The 21,588-nt window shown below is 56.6% G+C and overlaps 10 protein-coding genes across 10 annotated transcripts; 6 read left to right on the top strand and 4 right to left on the bottom strand.

Moving 5' to 3' along the window:
* Nucleotides 1-1,657: 1,657 nt before the first annotated feature.
* On the top strand, nucleotides 1,658-3,760 carry BDW47DRAFT_122238 (uncharacterized protein; the record flags this gene model as incomplete). Its single annotated transcript, XM_024815804.1, has 1 exon — nucleotides 1,658-3,760. The coding sequence occupies one exon, from the start codon at nucleotides 1,658-1,660 to the stop codon at nucleotides 3,758-3,760; it is 2,103 nt and encodes a 700-aa protein (XP_024675799.1).
* Nucleotides 3,761-4,501: 741 nt separating this feature from the next.
* On the top strand, nucleotides 4,502-6,859 carry BDW47DRAFT_115058 (exosome nuclease subunit RRP6; the record flags this gene model as incomplete). Its single annotated transcript, XM_024814756.1, has 1 exon — nucleotides 4,502-6,859. One exon carries the CDS (start codon nucleotides 4,502-4,504, stop codon nucleotides 6,857-6,859), a length of 2,358 nt encoding a protein of 785 aa, XP_024675798.1.
* A 315-nt stretch (nucleotides 6,860-7,174) lies between these two features.
* BDW47DRAFT_41665 (methylenetetrahydrofolate dehydrogenase (NAD(+))) lies at nucleotides 7,175-8,667 on the bottom strand. The gene is made up of 4 exons (XM_024818972.1): nucleotides 8,319-8,667; nucleotides 7,575-8,208; nucleotides 7,429-7,518; nucleotides 7,175-7,370 (listed from the first exon to the last, which is right to left on the bottom strand). The coding sequence occupies exons 1-4, from the start codon at nucleotides 8,510-8,512 to the stop codon at nucleotides 7,287-7,289; spliced, it is 1,002 nt and encodes a 333-aa protein (XP_024675797.1). The 5' UTR covers nucleotides 8,513-8,667; the 3' UTR covers nucleotides 7,175-7,286.
* A 1-nt stretch (nucleotide 8,668) lies between these two features.
* On the bottom strand, nucleotides 8,669-11,076 carry BDW47DRAFT_41667 (amine oxidase). Its single transcript, XM_024818973.1, has 2 exons — nucleotides 10,907-11,076; nucleotides 8,669-10,853 (listed from the first exon to the last, which is right to left on the bottom strand). The coding sequence occupies exon 2, from the start codon at nucleotides 10,333-10,335 to the stop codon at nucleotides 8,791-8,793; it is 1,545 nt and encodes a 514-aa protein (XP_024675796.1). The 5' UTR covers nucleotides 10,336-10,853; nucleotides 10,907-11,076; the 3' UTR covers nucleotides 8,669-8,790.
* Nucleotides 11,077-11,902: 826 nt separating this feature from the next.
* BDW47DRAFT_98566 (bifunctional hydroxyethylthiazole kinase/thiamine-phosphate diphosphorylase) lies at nucleotides 11,903-13,934 on the top strand. Its single transcript, XM_024820663.1, has 7 exons — nucleotides 11,903-12,024; nucleotides 12,092-12,268; nucleotides 12,327-12,462; nucleotides 12,514-12,921; nucleotides 12,972-13,348; nucleotides 13,405-13,505; nucleotides 13,574-13,934. The coding sequence occupies exons 1-7, from the start codon at nucleotides 11,925-11,927 to the stop codon at nucleotides 13,829-13,831; spliced, it is 1,557 nt and encodes a 518-aa protein (XP_024675795.1). The 5' UTR covers nucleotides 11,903-11,924; the 3' UTR covers nucleotides 13,832-13,934.
* A 189-nt stretch (nucleotides 13,935-14,123) lies between these two features.
* On the top strand, nucleotides 14,124-15,067 carry BDW47DRAFT_41631 (YciI family protein). Its single transcript, XM_024818971.1, has 4 exons — nucleotides 14,124-14,439; nucleotides 14,576-14,631; nucleotides 14,726-14,889; nucleotides 14,962-15,067. Exons 1-4 carry the CDS (start codon nucleotides 14,195-14,197, stop codon nucleotides 14,992-14,994), a joined length of 498 nt encoding a protein of 165 aa, XP_024675794.1. The 5' UTR covers nucleotides 14,124-14,194; the 3' UTR covers nucleotides 14,995-15,067.
* Nucleotides 15,068-15,140: 73 nt separating this feature from the next.
* On the bottom strand, nucleotides 15,141-16,565 carry BDW47DRAFT_122232 (histidinol-phosphate transaminase; the record flags this gene model as incomplete). The annotated part of the gene is made up of 3 exons (XM_024815803.1): nucleotides 15,141-16,179; nucleotides 16,242-16,427; nucleotides 16,480-16,565. The coding sequence occupies 3 exons, from the start codon at nucleotides 16,563-16,565 to the stop codon at nucleotides 15,141-15,143; spliced, it is 1,311 nt and encodes a 436-aa protein (XP_024675793.1).
* A 266-nt stretch (nucleotides 16,566-16,831) lies between these two features.
* On the bottom strand, nucleotides 16,832-17,744 carry BDW47DRAFT_122231 (uncharacterized protein; the record flags this gene model as incomplete). Its single annotated transcript, XM_024815802.1, has 2 exons — nucleotides 16,832-17,524; nucleotides 17,586-17,744. The coding sequence occupies 2 exons, from the start codon at nucleotides 17,742-17,744 to the stop codon at nucleotides 16,832-16,834; spliced, it is 852 nt and encodes a 283-aa protein (XP_024675792.1).
* Nucleotides 17,745-18,030: 286 nt separating this feature from the next.
* Nucleotides 18,031-19,692, top strand: BDW47DRAFT_98562 (uncharacterized protein). Its single transcript, XM_024820662.1, has one exon. It carries the CDS (start codon nucleotides 18,045-18,047, stop codon nucleotides 19,521-19,523), a length of 1,479 nt encoding a protein of 492 aa, XP_024675791.1. The 5' UTR covers nucleotides 18,031-18,044; the 3' UTR covers nucleotides 19,524-19,692.
* A 154-nt stretch (nucleotides 19,693-19,846) lies between these two features.
* BDW47DRAFT_115055 (DUF1479 domain-containing protein) lies at nucleotides 19,847-21,332 on the top strand (the record flags this gene model as incomplete). The annotated part of the gene is made up of 2 exons (XM_024814755.1): nucleotides 19,847-20,113; nucleotides 20,169-21,332. 2 exons carry the CDS (start codon nucleotides 19,847-19,849, stop codon nucleotides 21,330-21,332), a joined length of 1,431 nt encoding a protein of 476 aa, XP_024675790.1.
* Between the last annotated feature and the right edge of the window lie 256 nt (nucleotides 21,333-21,588).

The raw sequence follows: 21,588 nt of genomic DNA, 5'->3' as shown, positions 1-21,588 counted from the left end.
CTCAAGACTGTTCTCTGTGGTGTTCTCTATCCACTTCATGCAGTGACTAGGGCTATAGAAATCGAATCCCCTCACTTTGACCGGATTGGGCGAGGAAAACCCTGAAAATGCCGTCCTTCTTATGCATGCTTAGTCATGTCAGTTATCCATGGTCCAGTCCCCAATGGCCCACTTTCCTCAGGCTGCCATCGGGCGCCTCCGCCATCCGTCGGAATTCTCCTACTCTGGTGTATTCACCTTATTCTCCCTTCTATATATCTATCTACCGATCATTATTTATAGATATATTCATGCCATCTTGGTTCATTGATATATATTCACTTATATACCGCCACTGTCAAATGCATTCCCCGTCAAAGTAATCCCGTGGACCCACTTTCTGCAGTCGGTTGATCGGCGTGCCAGCCACTGATCAGACTGTAGTCTGTACACAGTACGGAGTCCTCCGTAGAGCAGTAGATCTGTACTCAGTATCAATCCTACGTCGACCTCTGCAGTTCGATGTAGACAAGATAAGAGATACTGTTTGTGCTGTTTGTCCTGTTTGTATCGCGCCATCTACTCTCCGAAAGGTTTCGGAACACTGTCCCTCTATCAACACCTTTTCTACCGGTTCGTTCGAACTATATGCATAGATCTGTGGTGATTCCACGGGCAACAGGACTATTATCCTCAATTTATATACCTAAGATACCAGTATACAGGATCAAGCAACGGACCCATCTCGTAGCGCCCGTCGTTCCACCACGCTAGACCGGATCGGGCAAAATCAAAACAAACAGCGGTTCGTCCGTCTCATGAATACCATCAAAAAGATAAGTTATAAAGGACAGCCGGTCCGGTGTCCACAGACCATCAATGCCATGGTCACTCTACCTGGGTAATTCGTTCAATTATATCTCTCTTATTGAAAAAAATAAAATAAAAAGAAAAACATATTCAGCAGAACCACTTGAGATAAAACTGGTGTTATGATGGATCGTAGAATCATCACATCGCCAAAACAAACCAACCACAGAATCATTCTCCCAAGTAACACTATTGTTGGTTGAATAATCAATTGCCATTGATCGAAATAGTGATTCGATTCTCTTCTATTGGTTTTAGGTTGGTTTTCTGTACGCAACCTGCACACTTACCGAACCCGGTTGGCGCGGCTCTGTTGGTCGGCCTCGTTGCCTCGCTGCCTCGTTGCCGCCGCTTCTCTCTCTTCCTCTCACTTTCTTCATCTTGACTCCTTCATCCTCACTTCCATTTCAGATTCATCGCACGCCATACTCCATCCACCTGTCGCGGTTCTTCGCGATCATCATCGTTGGTCTTTTCCTCTCGACCAATCTCCACAATATATCCAGTTGCCTTTGGGTCCATCCTACCAAGACTCCACTGCACAATCGAGATTCCCCGGGTGGGATCCATCGACCAGAATAGTGACTGCGCTGCCTCGGCGCCTGCCATGCGGCGTTGAACATGCCGATTCTTCTGCTCGCATCTGCGCCGGACATCCCGTCGCGTTTGAAATAGTCGACCACCAAGACCCCACTCGCCATTGAGATTCCCACCGAGATCGTCTACTCCACCACCCGCCTCCGCGTCCGGCCCGGACTTCCTATATAGTATACAGTATACACCTCATATAATATAATCCAACGCGACAATGGATGGCCCCCCACCGCCCCCCCCGCCCCACGGCGAGAAACCCAACACCACCCACGGCGAGTACCGCAAAGCCTCCGATCTGCCCAAGGGGAATTACGACATCTTCATCATCCCCCCTCACTCATCGGGCTCCGGCTTCCTCTACCTCCCTTCCCTACAATGTCAGCGGAATAGTTTCATCGCCGGCTCCCTCTCCACCCTGTTTGTCGTCCTCCTGTGGGTCAACCTGGCCCCCCTCCTCCGAACTTGGTATACGGCCACGGTGACCAGCGGCGGGGGGATCGGATTCGCGCTCATCCTGGCGATGTGCGTGGGGATCGCCGGCTGGGCGTTTGGTGCGTCCCAGACCGCCAGTCCGCGCAGCAGCCGGTTTGGCTTTGGCCCGGGATCCGGGGGTGCAGGCGCGGGCGCAGGTCCCGCGCCGAACCCCTCGGGGGCCAGCTCGGGGGCGAACGATGGAGGTAGCCACGGGGGACCGCACGGAAACTATGGGAGCAATCATGGGAACTTTGGTGGTCCCCCGCCCGGGAATCAGTATGCAGGGAACCAACACAGTGCCGGGGCCCCTCCCCCGCAACCGCCCCCGCCCAATTTCGATTCCAAGCCAAACAGCAGCGGTCCGCCCCCGGACAAGGAATCCAGACCCCAAAGCGGGGACGACTGGGAACGGGCACGGGAGGAGACCCGACGGAAGGAGGAGCTCCGTCGCAAGATGGAGGAGTTCAAGCGGAAGCGCGAGGCCGAGGCCCGCGAGAAACAGAAGCAGCGCGAGCGCGAGGCCATGGAACGGGAGATGCGGGAGCGCCGCGAGCAGTTCGAGAAAGAGATGGCGGCCGCCAAAGAGGCCGCCACCCGCGAGGCTCAGCGCGAGGCGGCCGAAGCCCGCGCGCGCATCGAACGAGAGGCCGCTGAGGCCCGGGCTAAGGCCCAACGGGAGGCCGCCGAAGCGCGGGCCAAAGCCGAGAGAGACGCCGCCGAGGCGAGGGCCAAAGCGGAGCGCGAAGTCGCCGAGACCCGGAAACGTGACGAGCGCGCCGCGGCGGAGCTCAAGGCCAAGCGGGAGCAAGAAGCGGCCGAGGCGAAGGCGCGAGCCGAGAAACAGGCGGCGGAAAAGGAGGCCGCCGCCAAAGCGGCCGCCAAGAAGGAAGCCGATGCCAAATTTGCTGCCCTCAAAGAGGCCGCCGCAAAGAAATACGCCGAGAAGAAGGCCCGGGACGCGCAGGAAGCTGCCGCCAAAGAGGCCGCCGCCAAACCCCCCAGCCAGGCATCCACGCCCACCCCGACGCCTCGAACGCCATCCCCAAAGAAGTCGGCCCCCACCACCGCTCGCCCCGACGATGCGAGTTCCTTTCGACCCTACGATCGCCCCCGACGGCCCTACGGGGGCACCTCGGCATCCTCCGCTTACTCCGAATCATCCTACGCTGCCTCCCAGTCCACCGCACGCACGTCCCCGGCGCCCTCGGTGCGGCGCGCCTACGAGACCAAGGACCCGGACAAGATCGTCATCAAAGGGGTCTATGTCTTCAATAACGCATTTCTACGCACCCCCGTGGCGCAGCTGGTGTCCGGGGAAGGCATGGTGACGGACGGCCTAGTCCTCCGGATTACCACGGAGGGGCTCTTCATCGACGACGACATTCGGGGGGTACCGCAGCGCGAATGGGACGTCAAGGCCTGGACGATGAAGCTCGTCGAGGTATGGTGTCCGCAGTTTGCGAAGACGAAACCGGCAGGGCCCAAGCCCAGCAACTCGTTCTTCCGCCGCGCCCCCGGCGAGCCGACGGCCGAGGAGTCGGACGCCTTCCTGGTCAGCCTGCTCAAGGTCTGCAAGAACACGTGCCGCCTCGCGTCGCCCGGCTGCTTCAGCCGGACCAGCGGGCTCAGCGCCGCGGAGCTGGCGAGTCTGCACGTGCTGCGGGCGACGATCCGCGACCAGGAAGGCCGACGGTACCTGTTCGTGCTGCAGGAGACCGAAGGCTGGAAGGTGGGCATTGGCCTGCAGCGACTGCGCAAGAGCTCGCAGGTGCGCGCCCTCGGGGTGACGGGCATGCCAGCCAGCGACAGTCGCACGGCCCTGGGGCAACTGGGATACGCTTAGTTTGCTGGGTGGTATGGTATGGTAGAGTATGCGGTCGTTCTTCGTCCTGACCGATCACGTTCGTTTCGAGATTCCCCCTGATGTATGCATTTACGTTTCACGTTGGTATGATTGTTTTGTGTCTTTGTTTTGGATCTCTGTATATATCTTGGTCACCTCGTGATCATAATTGAATAGTCTCCCTGTGTTTCTTAGCCATGAGGACCGATTTTTTTCACTTGACTAGACATTATACATCATATTTCTGCCCGCTTCGTACGTAACCCATAGTCAGTAACTCATAGTCAGTAACCCATAGCCAGGAACCCATAGTCAGGAACCTATATTCACGTCCCTATCTCATTGCGACAATAGTACGCTCGGGTACACGACCCTTGGCGCGTCGACCCACGCCGAGCTCGGCTAGTCGCATGGTTTTTGACCTCACCAGGACGACTTCACTTCACACCGTTGGACCAGACGACGAGGAGCAGTGAAGAGGTCAATTAATCCCCTGGGCCTTTCCTCATCGCATCGCATCGTCTACTCATGACCCATTGGGCTTTTTCTGTCCGTCTCCGTCCAGTTCCGGCAGGCGGTCAGCAGCTCCCCGGCCCATTGAAATTCTCGGTGCAAAAACACTTTTTTTTCCTTCCGTCCCAAACACGCCGATCTCAACCACAGAGACTGGCTGTTCGACCGCGTTCGCTCTTCACGAAGTCGTCCTCCGATCGTCAGGCGTTCCTTCTTTCCAAGTCGACCATGGACTCTGCCGCCGATTTCCCGCCCTTTCAGGAGCGGTTGACCTCGTCGCTCGTGCAGGTCACCCGCTCCGTGGGTCAGCTCTCCGCCGAAGACCTCAACTTCCATCGCTCCGGGAACCGCGAGGTCTCCGACTCGCTGGATGAGCAGAGTGTGAGGCTGCTGTCGCTGACGTCGTCGATCGTCAAGGCCGCCACCGCCGGCACCGAGGTCCCCGCCCCGTCGCTGAAGAACGAGGACTCGATCGAGGATAACTGGCGCGGGGTCGTGGATGTCATTGATGCGCTGCTGGAGCGTGCGGATGCCTCTTTGGATGAGTTCACCGGTGTTATCAAGCGGCTGAGCCCTTCGCAGCAGGAGCAGGGTGCCGTCGCTGCGGCCAAATACGCTAAGAAGGCTCCGTCCAACGCGTTCCCGACGATCTATGACTACGGCCCGTCGAAGATCCCCAAGCCGCAGGTGGAGTTTGTGCGTCCCGTCGATAATACCGATGAGTCGCCCTTCCGCCCGCTGCTGCGCACGAAGCCCCACGCCAAGGCGTCGTTGGAGCGCGTGCTCGATGTGGAGGATCCGGCCGCCGGCTATCCCAACCCGTATGAGGCGGAGATTCGCGCCGCGCAGTATCCTGAGAGGGTCTATAAGGTGGCGCCGCCGGTGGACTACATGCCGTGGGAGTCGACCACGGCGACGTTCGTGGACACGGTGGATGGGGTGAAGGAAATGCTGGCGGAGCTGAAGTCGGCGAACGAGATCGCCATCGATCTGGAACACCACGACGTGCACTCGTACCACGGGTTGGTATCGCTGATGCAGATCAGCACGCGCGACAAGGACTGGGTGGTGGACACGCTGAAGCCGTGGCGGGAGGAGCTGCAGATGCTGAACGAGGTGTTTGCTGACCCTAACATCCTCAAGGTGCTGCATGGCTCGTCCATGGATATCATCTGGCTGCAGCGCGATCTCGGCCTGTACATGGTGGGAATGTTCGATACCTACCATGCTGCCTGTGCGCTGCTGTACCCCAAGCGGAGCTTGAAGTTCCTGCTGCAAAAGTTCGTCAACTTCGAGGCCGACAAGCGCTACCAGATGGCCGACTGGAGAATCCGCCCCCTCCCCCAGGGCATGTTCGACTACGCCCGCTCAGATACCCACTACCTTCTGCACATCTACGACCACCTGCGCAACGAGCTCGTCGAGAACTCGACTCCGGACCATCGTCTCGTCGACGACGTCTTGCAGAACTCGAAAAACGAGGCCCTCCAGCGGTACGAGCGGCCCGTGTACGACGCGGCCACCGGCCAAGGTGCCGGCGGCTGGTACGACCACCTGTCGCGCAACCCGGCCGTGCTCAGCAAGGAGCAGTTCGCGGTCTTCAAGGCGGTGCACCAGTGGCGGGACGAAGTCGCCCGCGCCGAAGACGAAGGCGTGCAGTGCGTCTTCCCCAAACATGTCCTCTTCAAGGTCGCCCAGGCCATGCCGACCGATCTGGGCACGCTCTTCCGCACCTTGTCCCCCGTGACGCCCATCACGAAGGACCGCGCCCCGGAGCTGCTGGAGATCATCAAGCAAGCCAAGATCGACGGCGCCGATGGCCCCGAGTGGCGCGACGTCTACGTCAAGCCCAAGTGGGGCCAGTCCGCGGCTCGTACTGCGGAAGCCGCCAAGGGTCTGCTCACGCCGCCGGCGGGCGCAGACTCCGCCCCTGCCGCCGGCCGCTGCGAGGTCTCCCAATTCTGGGGAGGGGTGCTGCACCCGGAGGAACCTCTGACGCCGCCCCAGTACGCCGCTGCCGCATCCGCTGAAGCCCTCCGACTCTCCCTTCCTTTGCCCCCAGTGCCAACTGTCTCCGCCAAGCCTGCCCCGAAACCCGAGCCGACCCCCACAGCCGAGCCCACCCCAGCAGAACCCATCAAAGAAGAAGAAACCAACCAAGTCTTCACCGTCAAGGAGAGAGGCGGACCCCGCAAGAAGCGCAAAGCCCGCGCCGAATCCACCGACTCCGCCGAGCAAGCAACACCCGTATCAGAGGCGGCCTCCGCCGACGCCTCCGCCGACGCAGAAGCAACCACCACCTCCGAACAACCCTCCTCGCAAGACAAGCGCTCCAAGAAGAAGAAGCAGCGCAAGAATAAGAACGCCGCTGCGGCGAGCGAAACCCCAGAAGCGGAACAGGGAGGGAAAGAAGAGGAGTCAGCATTCGACTACACCGCTGCAGACACCGTCCTCCACGCGAAACCCACCCAGTCTGGTCTGCCGCAGAAAATGCGCTTCGACCCCTACAAGAAGGCCCTGGAGGCGCCTTCTGGTGTGAGGAAGCAGAAGAGGGAGATCCCGGGGAAGTCGTTTACTTATCGGTAGAATCTTTACTTGTTATAGTGTTGATAGTTGCTGGGATATGGATTATGGGTATGGATATGGTATGGCGTTGGGGTGGGTTTACTTATCCTGTAGATGATAGATATTATGTTCTATCTTGTTGATATCTATTTGTTATGAATAGTGATGTGCATGGTGTGAATATTATTGCATTCAGTTTTTGGTTTACTTACTTGGTGATATACCGGTATATCTATCTATCTATCTATCTACCTGCAGCCTCTCGCGACACATTGGGTATTAGTATTATTGGGCGGGTGTCTATGTTGGCCGCTGTCTATGTCATAATCATTTTTTAAATAGAGAATGAACTCAATTATACTATTCTATTGAAACACATAATACTGAAATATTTATTGAAAGGTCTTGCTGCATGCCAAAGCGTAAATCGAATACCTTCTAGTGGACACTATACGTTGGCCTCCAGAGTCCCCGGCTGCTCTGTAGCCTGTGCAGGCTTGACGTCGTCCGCTCGTCGGTTTTGGATGAGGCGCTTTAGTATCATTAGCAGGGTTGGCAGATACTAGGTCATGATATGGTATGGTACTCACCAACAGGTTGCGCAGCAAGACGACGATGGTCACCTTGCCGATGGAAGGCACGAAGATGGATGCCTTTTCGCGGACTTCGTGGGGGAAGTTCTGCATTTGGTTAGCAAGCTGTTTTATTTGGGTGGGTTGATAGATAGTTGACTGACCTTCTCGCTGGAAAAGTTCACACACACAGCGCCCTCACGAAGCAGGCTGGTATCGAACTTGTACTTCTCCCCCGGAACACCGCTGATCACGACGTCGCACAGCGGCGCCACGTCATTGATGGTCTTGCCCTCCAGCTCATGAACCTCGTGTCTCCCCTTGCGGAGACCCTCCCCGCGGGTGAACTTCTGCACCCCGGTGATATCCACGCTGTACACGCAAGCGCCGTCGTTGGCGAGCAGGGCAGCCAGGGGTCGGCCGACGACCTCGGAGCGGTTGACCACGCAGATGGTGTGGCCGAACAGGCGGTTTCCGTAGGGCAGGATGCGGTTGTAGATGTTGAGGTATTCGAGGATCTTGACGATGGCGAGCGGGGTGCACGGGATGATGGACTTCTGGCGCTTGGTTGCCGGGTCGAGGAAGCGGATGTTCTGGTACATGTTGAAGATGTAGCGGTGGGTGAGACCCTCCACGTCTTTGGAGACGTCGACGATCTGCTGCAGGTACTGGTCTTGGCGGTTGTTGAAGATCGGGTAGTATACGATGATTCCGTCGACCTCTGGGTCGACGTTGGCGGCGAGGAGAGCCTCCTCCAGATCATCTCGGTGCAATTGACGCAGCGAGTACCGGAAGCCACTGGCGAGTCCAATTGTTAGATACAATGCACGAGAGGGGCAGTGATCCGAGATCGGCCATCCCGAGAACAGATCCATGAAGAGCCATTGACTCCAATAAGAGAAGCTCACTTTTCCTCACAGGTCTTCTCCGTCCACTGGGCGTACATGAGCGCCGCGGGGTCATCGTTGGCCAGGAATCCCACCAGGTGGGGGGGCTTCTCCAGCGTCTTCAGACCCTCCTGGACCTCGGCGAGAAGGCCATTGGCGACATGCTTGGAGAGCATGACCTTGCAGGAGGCGGGGGCAGCATCTGTGGAAGCCATTGTGATCTGTGATCTGAGTGTCTGGACTGATCCAAGGTGATCTGGAGACCTAGGGATCTAGAGGAATGAAGAGATGGGACTGTGAGTCAGTCAATGATCGACATCGGAGAGAAAATTTGGTCCGTGATGCTTATCGCCCCGATAAGGTCACGTGTTGCGGGGCATCGCCGATTGGTGTGCCTGATCTTCCCGATGCGGGACTGGTTTCAATTATTTGAATAGATGCGACTATAGTAGACAGACTTGAAGTCGATCGTCTATTGAGCCATATGGAGCCATCACAATTTACAGCAACCCGAGGGGGGAATCGCAGCCTCGTCTCCCACCTGAACACTACGGTTCGTTTCTTGCGTCGACAATGCGACATCCAACCCAGGGTTCCCCGTGAAAAAATTCAGCGGCTTCAGGCCGACAGACATCTTTTCACACGGCATAACAGGCCAGTCTTCGATCCGCGGGTTGTGCGTGGAGCCAAATGTGTGCCAGACCACGATGTCTTCGTTGCGGACGGATGATTGCGCGGGAGGCCCCTTCTGGCGCTGTTCGATAGCCGACGCGATGCCCTCGCCCCCAGCGGACTGCATGGTGTGTCGACCAGATGGGAACAGTTCGTCGTCCTGGTAGCGCGTGACCCAGACCGCGTGCTTCGCAAACTCGGAGCGTTTGGCGTGGTTGGACTGCGGGTGCGCCAGCAGCATCTGACTGTAATAGGGTAACAGCTTAAACCCCACCGGGGTTCCGGTGACGGGATTGATCCGCTCTTCGTTGATGATCTTGAAGGTGCGATTTTTGGCGAAGTCGAGATCGAGTCCCTGCTCCTGTGGAATGATGTTCCGCGTGGTGGTGTATCCCACGCCGAACGGATTGTGAACCGCCGGGTCGCCCACCGGCATGGGGACGGACTCCTCGACCTGGAGGGAATTTTTCGGTCCGTCTAACGCTGGGTCCATGCGGAGGCAGAACAGGTGCTGGTGGTAAGGCGCGAGCACCCCAGGCCCTACGACAGTACCGTACGGGACTTGATCGCCGACGTTGATGGGGCAGGTGGACAGGATCCCCGTCGCGCGGACTTCATAGTGGATGGAAGCGTCTTGACCGAAGTAGAAGGCGAAGATATACTCATAGTTGCTGACCGTGATGATCGTCTGCAAGACTAGGACCCGCGCGCGCGTGACGGCCGCATTTTGCGTGCGGAAGTTTGTGTGTTTCCAGAGGATCCCGTCGTCCTGCTCGTGGCAGCAGATGACGTTCGGGAGCTTGAGGGGCTCGCCGGCGCCTGTGTTGTGCCAGCCGTCGAAATACCTGATTACTCCGAGGCAGTCACATCCCAGACGCAGGTTGTTGGCGTTGATCCCGGCACCGTCGTTGCCAAGGTCAAAGGCGGCCTTGCGTGGGTACGGCGAGCGGGGATCTCCATACGGCACAAACATCTCCGCCAGTGACAGGCGGTAGAAGAGGCTCCGGCCGTCATAGCGGATATCGTGCAGGGTCAGCCCCTCGCGATAGTTGAACCCCACCCGCATGCTCCACTTCTCCCAGGACAGGCGATTTCCGTGAGTCTCAAACGAGGGGCCCTCGGGCTGCACCACTTGATAGGGTTTGGTGGTGGTGCGCGGCGATGGTCGTAGACTGGGGTGGTACTCACTGGCCGCAGGCGACTGGATTTTGCGGTGGTCGTATGGTTGTGGTGTGTCGTGGGTGCGGTCATTCACCGAGGAGGGTAGTTGGTAGACTTTCGTCACTTGAAGCTGCTCCGACACTTCAGCACAGAGATCCAGCGGATAGGCATAGTAGTTGGCGTCGGGATTGTCGACGAGCCGCATATAGAACCAGCACTGTTTTGATTAGCTTGTGTATTGTTCTCATGTTCCCCTCGGAGAAGAGCAACAGAGTATATGGAAGTGCCCACCATTGTCACCCGCTCCGACATATCATTCATCCCATCCGGCGCATACGCCCACGCTTCCACAATGACAGACGCCCCAGTCGGCAGCGCAAGCTTTTTGATTTCGTCCTGGACTCGCGCATCCGCCAGACAGGCCTTCTCCACGGACTGCATGTGGCTCGAATCAATGTACGAGTGCTTTCCCGCAAGATGCTCCTGCTTCACCACGACTGCGCGGTCGAGATCGACCAGGAGTTCCATGAGTTTATTCTTTCCTAATGCATCGCGCGTAATGATTTGCACGCGAGCCATTCGCGCTGGCCGATCGTTGACCGATTGCAGGGCGTGCTCCCGCTCCAGGAACTGGAGCATCTCCTCTTTTGGGGGCTCTTGCAGCGTGATGACGCGGAAGATAAGACTTTGTCCGGGGAGTGCAGAGCGTGTGATGTCTGCAACCTGGTTTTGTCAGCGCCGCACTTGAATATACTTATTGGTCATATAATGCATACCTTGGAGATTTCCCTTGGCTCTAGGGGGTCAAAAGGGTGCGTAGAGACCGTCATTGTGGCTAATGGTGTTGTACAAGAGAGCACAAAACCATGGGATTTCGGCGTAAGTGAGACAAAGTTGGGCTTGTTTGACTTTCAGGACTCGAGACAAGAACAGTTCATGTCAAAACGAGAATCCATGTGCCGAACGAGGAGTTTGAATAGATGTGAATCTCTCCGATGAAGGCAACATGCGGAGATCATTTGGAGATCCACCCCACCGCCAAGAGGGTGATGCCGCTAAGGTTAAGAATAGCCGGGGTCGGGCGGGTCTTTCAACCCTAAAGGTTAGGCTTCGTTCAGCACTCGCCTCGAATCTCCTTTAGCAGATAGACACGCTTTGCTTTACGTGTCAGGTTCACTCGATAGGCCAAGGGGTTGACTAATTGCACCGTTGTGAGAATTTCCATCAGCCTGACCTTGAAATATGGACTTGGGAAATAAGCAAATGGTCAAAGGGTAGAATCATTCATGGTATAGTGTTCTTGGGATTATCTTCCTGTTCGTAAAGTATAGAGTGAGAAGTGGTATAGTATATGCTGTGGTATCTCAGGGTAAACTCTATACCAAACAATGGTCAATTTTTTGCCTATACAGTCTAGACAATGAATGAACTAAAACTATGTTATGAGACGGAAAGGAACGATATCGCTTCTTTTGATCACAATGAGTATAGGAAAAGGTAACCGTGGAGTGCTACGTCCACATCTACATCGATATCACACCCTACATTCTGCTTATTGCCCTAGATTTGACAACCTATGACTACCTTCAAAGTAAGACTTAACGAAATCCCAATGATACCTCCATCACCGGAGATCTTACCGTAGTCAAAGTGGTGGTAACTTATGCGATACCCTACTATACCGCCGCTTAGTAATTATGCCCAAGACATGCCGTTATGCGATGCGATCGGCCGGTTGTCGCCGAATCCATCCCACCACAAACAGAAACACGAGAAGAGAGCGATCCCCACACAATGACGATGGATCTCTCACTGTACCTGGTCACGGACTCCACTCCGGCGATCTTGAAGGGCCGTGACATCTGCCAGGTGGTGGAGGAAGCCCTCAAAGGAGGTTGGTCTCTTTCCAGACATCATCCATGGACTCATCCATCGACCATCGGCTGATGCTTGGCATGTAGGTGTGACCTTTGTGCAGTATCGAGAGAAGAAGAGCGACACGGGGGACCAGATCCGAACGGCCAAAAAGCTGCATCAGATCACCCGGCGGTACAATGTTCCCTTGGTGATTAACGACCGCGTGGACGTTGCCCTCGCGGCTGGTGTGGAGGGCGTCCATCTGGGTCAAGATGATATGGGTATTGTTGCTTCTTCTATATGATTTTTTTTTCCCGAGCGCTACTGATGGGTGGTTAGCTATTGAGGAGGCGAAGAAGCTGCTGCCAAAGGACGCCATCATTGGCATTAGCGCGGCGACGGTGGATGAGGCGCAGAAGGCCATCGACGCGGGGGCGGATTACCTGGGGATAGGCACCATGTTTGCCACTCCAACGTAGGTTGTATCTGGCGAGTTCGGGTGAAATTCCGTGCTAATTCGTCCCAGCAAGACCAATACGAAAAACATCCTCGGCACCGCTGGCACACAGGCCCTCCTGCACGCCATCGCCAACCACTCCATCGAGACGGTCTCCATCGGAGGCATCAACCTGTCCAATGTCCAGCGCGTTCTCTACCAATCCAAAGCCCCGGAGAAGGGTCTCAACGGCGTAGCGATTGTCAGTGCGATCATGGCCGCAGACGACCCCAAGGCCGCGGCTGCCGAGTTCGTCAAGCGCATCGATTGCCCGCCTCCTTTCGTCCAGACGCAAGTCGCTCCCAAGGGGTACGGGGTGTCCGCGATGCTGGAGGAGGTGCCCCATGTGGTCCAGAGCGTTGTCCAGGCTCACCCGCTTGTCCACAACATGATCAACTTTGTGGTGGCTAACTTCGCTGCCAATGTCGCTCTGTCGGTGTGCGTATTGCAAGAACCCTGTAATTGCATCATCTCTAACACTCTCACAGCGGAGCATCTCCAATCATGTCTCCCTACGGCGACGAAGCAGGCGACCTTTCCCAGTGCGACGGTGCCTTGCTGATCAACATGGGCACGCTCACGCGCGAGAGCGTCCCCAACTACCTCCAAGCTCTCCAGGCCTACAACGCGCGGGGAAACCCCGTGGTCTACGACCCGGTCGGGGCGGCCGCCACCGGCATCCGCCGTGCAGCCGTCACCCAGCTGATGACCGGCGGTTATTTCGATCTGATCAAGGGCAACGAGGGCGAGATCCGCCAGGTGTCGGGGAGCAGTGGTGTCACGCAGCGCGGTGTCGACAGTGGACCCAGTAGCCTCGACGGTTGTGGAAAAGCCACATTGGCCCGCGACCTTGCCCGACGAGAGCGTACGCTGCCTTTCCTTTCCTTCTCGACATGTTCGCTGACCATTGAAACTCGATAGGGAATATTGTCTTGCTGACCGGTGCAATCGACTACCTGAGTGACGGCGAGCGAGTGTATGCTGTCGAAAACGGCCATGAGCTTCTCGGAGAGGTCACCGGGGTATGAATCCATCTCTCTCTCTCTCTCTCTCTATGTGTATATGTAATGGATTTACTGACATTATACAGACCGGCTGTGCCGTAGGCACGATCTCCGGCTGCTTCTTAACCGCTCACCGATCCAACAAGATCCTGGCGGTGCTATCAGGTCTTCTAATGTACGAGATCGCGGCCGAAAACGCCGCTTCTAAAGAACACGTTCGAGGACCCGGGAGCTTTGTCCCCGCCTTTCTGGACGAGCTGTACGCCATCCGACAGGCAGCGTTGAAGGGGGATCACAGCTGGTTTGTGGGGCGAGGACGGGTGTATGAGGTTGAACCGCAGTAAGAATTAGACCTGCAGACGGGGAATGTCTATACAAGAACATTGTGTGCATAGGTGGATGAGGTATCTGCTGATCTATAGAAATGATACACCTTTTATTATCAAGGCATAGCTGCTCAATTATATTCTGTACTTCATTTTGCGATATTTTTCAAAAGAATTAAAAGCAAATGTTGCGACAGCTTCATCTAATCCACCCATCTAGTTCAGTAGTAGTAACGGAGATTGAAGAGTAACGGACCGTCCCGCCGCCCAACCTCCTCATCTCTTCTCCCGAACACAAACCAGACCGCGACTTATACAACACCCAGTACCTGAAAGTTAAACCCCACAACACAACCTAGCAACCCGATAAAGCCACCCAAAATGTCATTCTTCGCGACAAGTACAACCCTCCGCCAATCTATCCTGTCCACCACACGGTGCAGCCGCGCCCTGTCACTCGCAGGATCGTCTTCCCTCCGAGTACCACCACCAACAACAACAACTTATAGAACTGCCTTGGCAGGAACCAGACTCATCCGGTTCTCCTCTACCCAGGCCAACAAGGAGTTCCTGTGTATTCTCCCGGATAAGCCTGGTGCGCTGGAATTGAGGAAGCAGGTTCGACCGTGAGTGATACCTCTCATTATTATATTTAACCTACGAAGGTACCTGTAGTACCTACATTACTACATGTAATGTATACGTATCCTACGCTGTGAAGAGTCATTTATACTAACGACTAACTATCTGTTTGTCTGGTAGGACTCACTTCGACGGAATCAAACCCCTCGTGGAATCAGGGAGGATGGTCGTGGGTGGTGTGTTTTCTTCTCCGATCTCTTCCCATCCCGCTCCTATATCTGTCTTCTCTACCCCAGTCTACATCAACAAAGTGATCTAATATAAAAACAGGCGCAATGCTAAACAGCCACCCCACCGACAGCCAAGGCCCATCCTTCAAGGGCAGCATGATCATCTACACGGGCGAGAGTGTAGAGGACGTGCGCAAGATCATCAAGGATGACGTCTACGCGACGAGTGGTGTTTGGGATCTGGAGAATGTGCAGATTATTCCGGTAAGTTTTAGTCTTATTCCTGTAGACGGCCTTGGCACTTTTTGTGGTATTTGGGCTAACTAAGGCGTGAAGTTTGTTTCTGCTGTTCGGGTTGCGAAGCCTTGAGATTGTTCATTTACTCCCTGTCGGACTGCATAGCCAATGGTCTACATGTTATTGATTATAAGAATGAGATATACATTGCCATGTTCGAATGTTGATTCAATATATGAAATCTAGTATTGCCTCTATAAACACCCAAAATAATCTATCTAAGATTGCTCAATCTGGTTCACCTCCTTTCTCAACGACGCGATGTTGCCTCCCGTGAACAAACCCTCCAGCACAACCCGCAGCTCCTCCAAAAACTTGCTGACTTCCTTCTCCGTACCGACCGTCACCCGGATACACCCCTCACAGCCGTGTTCCTTCCCGCGGAATCGGACCACGACACCGCGCTTCTCCGCCATGGCGTCGTACGCCCCCTGCGCGATGACATTGCTCGGCTTTCCGCCGCTCGGCTGGTCGAGCAGCTGCACCAGCAGGAAGTTCGCGGCGAAGCCGCCGAGGAAGCGGCCCACGCCGGGGATCTTGGGGAGTTCCTGGACGAGTCGCTCGCGCTGCCGGACGATCTGGTCCCGGTAGCTCTTCATGACGGCTATGTTGCGCGGGGACAGGGCCGCGTTGGCCAGCGCACTGGTCGGGCTGGAGATGTTGTACGGCGCTTTGAGGCTGTTCAGCAGGAGGGCGATCTCCGGGCTGGTGAACGCCACCCCGAGGCGGATCCCCGCTAGCCCGAAGGCCTTGCTGAGGGTCTGCATCACCACCAGGTTGGGCCACTCGGCTACCCACTCGGCCAGACTGGAGCCCTCCGGCGCAAAGTCAATGTACGCCTCGTCCACGACCACCACCCCGTTCCACGTGGGGTGCTCCAGCACCTTCTGGATGTCGGACTTGCGGATCAGGTTCGCCGTCGGGTTTCCAGGCGAGCAGATGTAGGCCATCTTGATAGAGGGGTCCGCGGCGAGGGTCTCGTTGATCTTGTCGGTCTGGAGCTGGAAATCCTGGGTGTCCAGCGGCACCTTCACAATCTCTACATCGTTGATCTGGGCGCTCACGCCGTACATCCCGTATGTCGGAGGGCAGGTCAAGATCTTATCCTTCCCGGGGACGCAGAAACACCGCAGCAGCGCATCGATCGCCTCATCTGAGCCTACTCCGACAAAGACGTTCTCCGCGGTGATGTTCTTCTGGGTGTGGGTGTGGGTGTTGCGGAGCTGGCAGAACTTTTCTTTCAATTCGACCTGGTGGCTGTTTACAATCCAATGAGCATGGGGTTTTTTGTTGGCAACCGGTATAGGACGGTGACTCACGGATCCGGGTACCGGTTCAACCCGAGCAGATCGATCTCCGGCTTGGACGCGCCAGTAGAAGCGCCATTGGGCAAGCCCGCCACGGTGGACTCTTGCAGGGCACCTTCGGCGTTCAATGCCAGTCCGGGACCATACGCGTTCTCGTTGGCGTCGAGCAGGACGTTCGTCCCATCATCTTTGTAGTCACTGACTCATTAGCGGCTCGTTTAGCAACTGCGGGGAAGATCCGGGGACACACTCTCTGGCACAACGATAGGGTTGTAATTGCAGAATATTCGGGCGAGCACACTTGGACAGATCAAAGGCGGAGGGTGTGGAAGACATTGTGGTGGGAGGAGAGGGCTGAGATGACTCCAGAGAAGTACGATGTATGGCGATTGATGGGGGGAAATGTCGGGATGCGAAAGTGGCGGGGCGAACACCGGCGGTGTTTGCAGTGTTTACACCCGGCACGTGCTGATAACCACATTGCGTCTATCTTATCAGTGCCGTGCCTGAGTCATGATCCAATAGATTCTCTTGCCTAAATCAATGTTTACATTGTATGGGATACGGCAGGGTATATACAACTATTCAATAGCCGAGTCCAATTATAGCTTCGAGGCTAGACCGGGAGCAAAGTTGGATCCCGTGCCCTGGCTGATCGCCTCCACAATCTCGTCCACGCTGGTCAAAATCCACTCGTTGCCCGCGTCACTGGCCAGCCATTTCACGGCACCTTCGCACTCCACGTCGCTGGCCCAGCTGCCGTCCTCCAGGGACTTGCGCAGGCCAAACACGTGAGAGAGGACCTGCGGACCGACGCCGGTCTGGGCCCGCAGACACGCCACGGCGACGATGGACGTTAGCACGCGGCCGGCATTGGCACCCGTGGTCCGTCCCGCCGGATCCGAGAGCAGCGCTCCGTAGTTGCTGTGCAGGATCTGAACGGGCAGGTCGGGATGCGACTCGGCCAGTTTGTTGTACAGCTTGGTCTCGAAGGGGCGGTAGATCGAGTCCCACAACGCGTGCCCACGACCGCTGATGGCGGTGATGTTTTCCGGGTTTGGCGCCCGCGTGGGAGTTCGCGACAACTGGGCGCCCACCGACTCCGGCAAACTGGCCCGGAACGCGTTCAGGCAGTTGATGGTACGTGGGATCCCGTTGAAGCTGATGCACTTCAGGCCCACCTCCCGCATCAGCTCCGCCGTAGCGACGCTCTCGGCGGGGGACTGTGCCGAGGTCGCCAGTTGGAATAGCGCGGCCAGGGATTCGGGCGAATTCATGGTCATGGTTGCGGCCGTCTGTCCGACAAAATGCATGAGCTAGGAGCTAAATTTCTCAGTGGTCCAGGAACAAACGAACCGATAACGCCAACCACGATCGCTGTGACACCTCATTTGTTTGAGCGCCCTCTTGAACCTTCTGGTAGACCGACCGTATATTGCGGGGCGCGGGCACGGTGTGCGGACGGGCAGCCGGCGCGTTCACCAAGGCTTTGAGACGGCTGGACAACTTTGCCATTGTGTCAAGTACACCCTTCTGGTAATGTCTTCTCGCAATTGGCTGTTGGGAAAAGAAGAGAAGTCGACCACAATATGTACAAAAAGAACAGAAGGAAAGAGGAGTGACAGAGTCGGAGCATCTCCATCGATGATCGCCGATCCTCGGTAACTTCTCCGCGGGGATGCCGCGATGACTCAGCTGTGTGCATAAAACCGGGTATTCGGGGGAAGTAATGATCCGCTGTCCGTTATCTGAAGATCCGCAAGAAAATCATCCAAGTCGCGTTTTCGTTCATCATCCCGGAATGCGAGCTGCATCATGTTTTTAAAGGCACGACCCCATTTGACCCAATTAAAACGCCATTCGCTTGCCCCGTTTCTCTACCAGACGGACACGCTTGCCGCCCCCCGAATCCGCGTCGCCAGCAGAGCTTTACTACACACCTCACCCGCCTCGCGATCTTCTGGTTCCGAACATGAAGTCCAACCCGAAGTCGACGATTCGCGGGTGACTCTCGAGTCGGAGAAGACCCGCAATTCGGACGAGGCACGACAAGATGAGAGCGGACGATTCACCCCCCGGAGCATTCATGTAGCACCCCGGAGCAGTAACTTTCACGGTCGGAAGAGTTTCTTGCGGAAACGCGCCGCCAAGGTGTCGCAACCACCACCCCAGGTCGCTCCGCGGGAACCGGTGGGCCTAAGCACCATGACGCCAAAGGAAAAGCAAACGTTCCAGAATCTGCTGGAAAGCATAGGGGTTGGTCAACAGCAGGAGTCAGGCCCGGAGACTCCAGCGGCTCGCCCGACCCTCAGGCCGGCCGAAGAGATGGCCCAGATCACTGAAATCTTTGACTCGGTCCTCCAGGACATGGCGAACAAGAAGAAGGGACAAGAGGAAACCGACAGTCAACGACCGGGAATGGACCCCACGATGGACCCTCGCGCAAAACTGCGCCGGGATCGGGAGATGTGGCAACAGCTGAAGCGGGACGACTGTACAAACACGGAGATCTCGGAGCTACTCAGCGCGGAGAAGATCACGATGGACCAAGCCGTCACGCTCGTGGTCAATCGAGAGAAGGTTCGAATCAAGTCCGCTCTCGGGGAGGTCATGGATAGAGGCGAAGACGATATCGCGTTGTGGGAGGTCTGCGAGGACAAGATCTTTTCCTTATTGAAACACTTGAAAGACGCGGGCGTTCCACTGCGAGGCGTGAAGGATGCCGGTGCCAACACCGAACCCGTGTCGTCCATGGACCCCGGCCCCTCCCCCGGCGGTCTGACGGTCCCCCCAGGCGTCCCCATCGAATCCGTCGTGACCACTCTTTACCCGGAGATGCTTCTCGTTGCCTATCGACTTCTGACCCTCCACTGCCCGAACTCGCCCCTGATCGGCCAGTTCCGATCGAGCATCCGGCTGCACGGTCGTGCGTCCGCGGTGCTGGGCGGCTCGATCGGTCTCTACAACGAGCTGATCTACTTTTACTGGCGCGGATGCCAGGACATCCCGGGTGTCATCACACTTCTCCAGGAGATGGAAGTCACGGGCGTCGAGCCCGACCCGAAAACATGCAAGATCCTTCACTCGATCCTCGCCGAAAGCGAACTGGCGATGAAAAAGCATTGGGATGAGGTCCGAGAGAACCCGGGTCAGTCGATCACGCCGCCGTTCTGGGATCTGGAGCCCAACCGAAAGGCCGTCAAGGAATTGCGTGGCTACCACGGCTGGAAGCGGCGCTTGGAGAGGCGAGTGTCCGCGCTCGAGCGGGATGGCGGTGCGTATAAACAACACTAATCTTCTCTCTTTCTCCCTGTGTACTTTACCATGCTCTTCCGTGTCGGGTCGATCTGTCCCATTTTGTTTTATTATATGTCTTGTACGATAGATTACGGGTTTAGAGTAGATCGGATACCTCTCTGTATATAACTTCTTATTGCATCTTTGGTCGCAGGGCGGAAGACCCGAAAGGGTAGGCGGCCCGATTACCATATTAGGAAACCCTACCGCTCCCCCACAGTTCTCCACGACCCTATATATATGGGGCCAGGTCGCTGCAGGTCGATGAAAGCAAGGAAAAGAACAATCCGTGTTCAGAGATCATTCTTCTTTCTGCTATCATGGCTACGTCAAGATTGCTGGCTAAATCAGCCGTCCGTGCGGCCTCGACGTCGACCTCGCCGGCCACCACCAAGGCCGCGGGGGATATCTCTAGTGTCTTCCCTAGCTTAAGGCCCGACTATCAGCCAGAACCCCTGCCTCCGCGCTTCAAGGACTTGAAAGTGCAGTATTTCGACAAGAACAAGGATGCGCTCACCCAAAGCTGGAGGCGTCTGCTTCCGAGCATGGAGGAAGAAGTGGACAAGATCAAGTCCAAAGGAAGTGATGTATGCCGTCTTTTTCTCGCCTCGATGGAAGAATTGCCCTCTAATCGGAGAGTAGATCATCCCCTCGGTCAGGTACGAGGATATCGTCAATGAGAGGGTACCCGAGTCCACCCTCAAAGAGATTCGCCACCGCGGAACCGTCGTCGTGCGTGGTGTGATCCCGCGTGGCGTCGCTCGCGACTACAAAGAGAGAGTCGAAGACTACGTCGCCGCCAACAAGGAGAGGGTCAAGGCCTTCCCACCGGACTCGCCGGCCGTGTACGAGCTTTACTGGACCAAGTCGCAAGCTGAGGCGCGTTCCCACCCGGGCATGCTCGAGACCCAACGCTTCATGCAACGCCTGTGGCACTCGTCGGACCCGCACACCAGGATCTCAACCCGGAATCCCCTCACGTACGCGGACCGGCTGCGCATCCGCCAGCCCGGCGACGGAAAGTTCACGCTGGGCCCGCACATCGACGGCGGGTCCCTCGAGCGCTGGGAGGACCCCGAGTACGCCCGCGTCTACAGCAAGATCCTCGAGGGCCACTGGGAGCAGTACGACCCGTGGGACGCCAAGCACCGCGTCGCGGCCAACATGGACCTGTACAACGGCGCCGGCGCGTGCTCCATGCTGCGCTTCTTCCAGGGCTGGCTCTCCATGTCTAACACTGCCCCCGGCGAGGGCACCCTGCACGTGTGCCCCATGCTCATCCACAGCTCCGCCTACACCATCCTGCGACCCTTCTTCGACCCCCAGACCCAGCAGCCTCTGCTGGACAACGCGTTCCCCGGTGCCGTCCCGGGAACCTGCCAGGAGTACAACCCGGTCACGCATCCGCACATGGCCCTCGAGGACACTATGGTCTCCGTGCCCGAGGTGGAGCCCGGCGACTACGTCGCCTGGCACTGCGACTCGCTGCACTCCGTCGACAAGGAGCACCGCGGCCAGGGCGATTCCAGCGTCATGTACATCCCGGCCACTCCGATGTGCGAGATGAACGTCGATTATCTGCTGAAGCAGCGTCAGGCGGCCCAGCAGTACTCCCCGCCCTGGGATTTCCCTGGCGCCGGTGGGTCCGGCGAGGCCGGCTTCCAGGGCGCTTTAGACTGGAATTCGATCGATCCCAATGGACTGCGTGCCATGGGTATGGGCGACAAGCGGTGGGAGATCACTAGCGATATGAGTGCGGGTGAGAAGGCTGCTGTCGAGTATGCCAACCAGGCTTGCTTTGATTGATTTTGTTCATTGCTTTTGGACGCACATTTTCTTTGTTGATATCCTTGCATGTACATAGTGAAAGGCATTGTGCTAGATGATGGAATAGGGAATGCTTCACGGTACATATGATGTCTAACAAGGACTGGATTCAAGCTCGTATTACACACCATGTGTCTGATGGTTCACCGTTCTTTTCCTGGAAGTGCTACCAGGCTTATTTTCGTTGAATGTTTTTGCTATCTCACCGAGAACACCGTGGAATATATTATTGATC

This window comes from Aspergillus candidus (assembly GCF_002847045.1).
Source record: "Aspergillus candidus strain CBS 102.13 unplaced genomic scaffold BDW47scaffold_3, whole genome shotgun sequence".
Classification (NCBI taxonomy): Eukaryota; Fungi; Ascomycota; class Eurotiomycetes; order Eurotiales; family Aspergillaceae; genus Aspergillus; species Aspergillus candidus.
The sequence above is the reverse complement of the archived record's forward strand: the minus strand, read 5'-3'. Positions and strand labels throughout refer to the sequence as shown.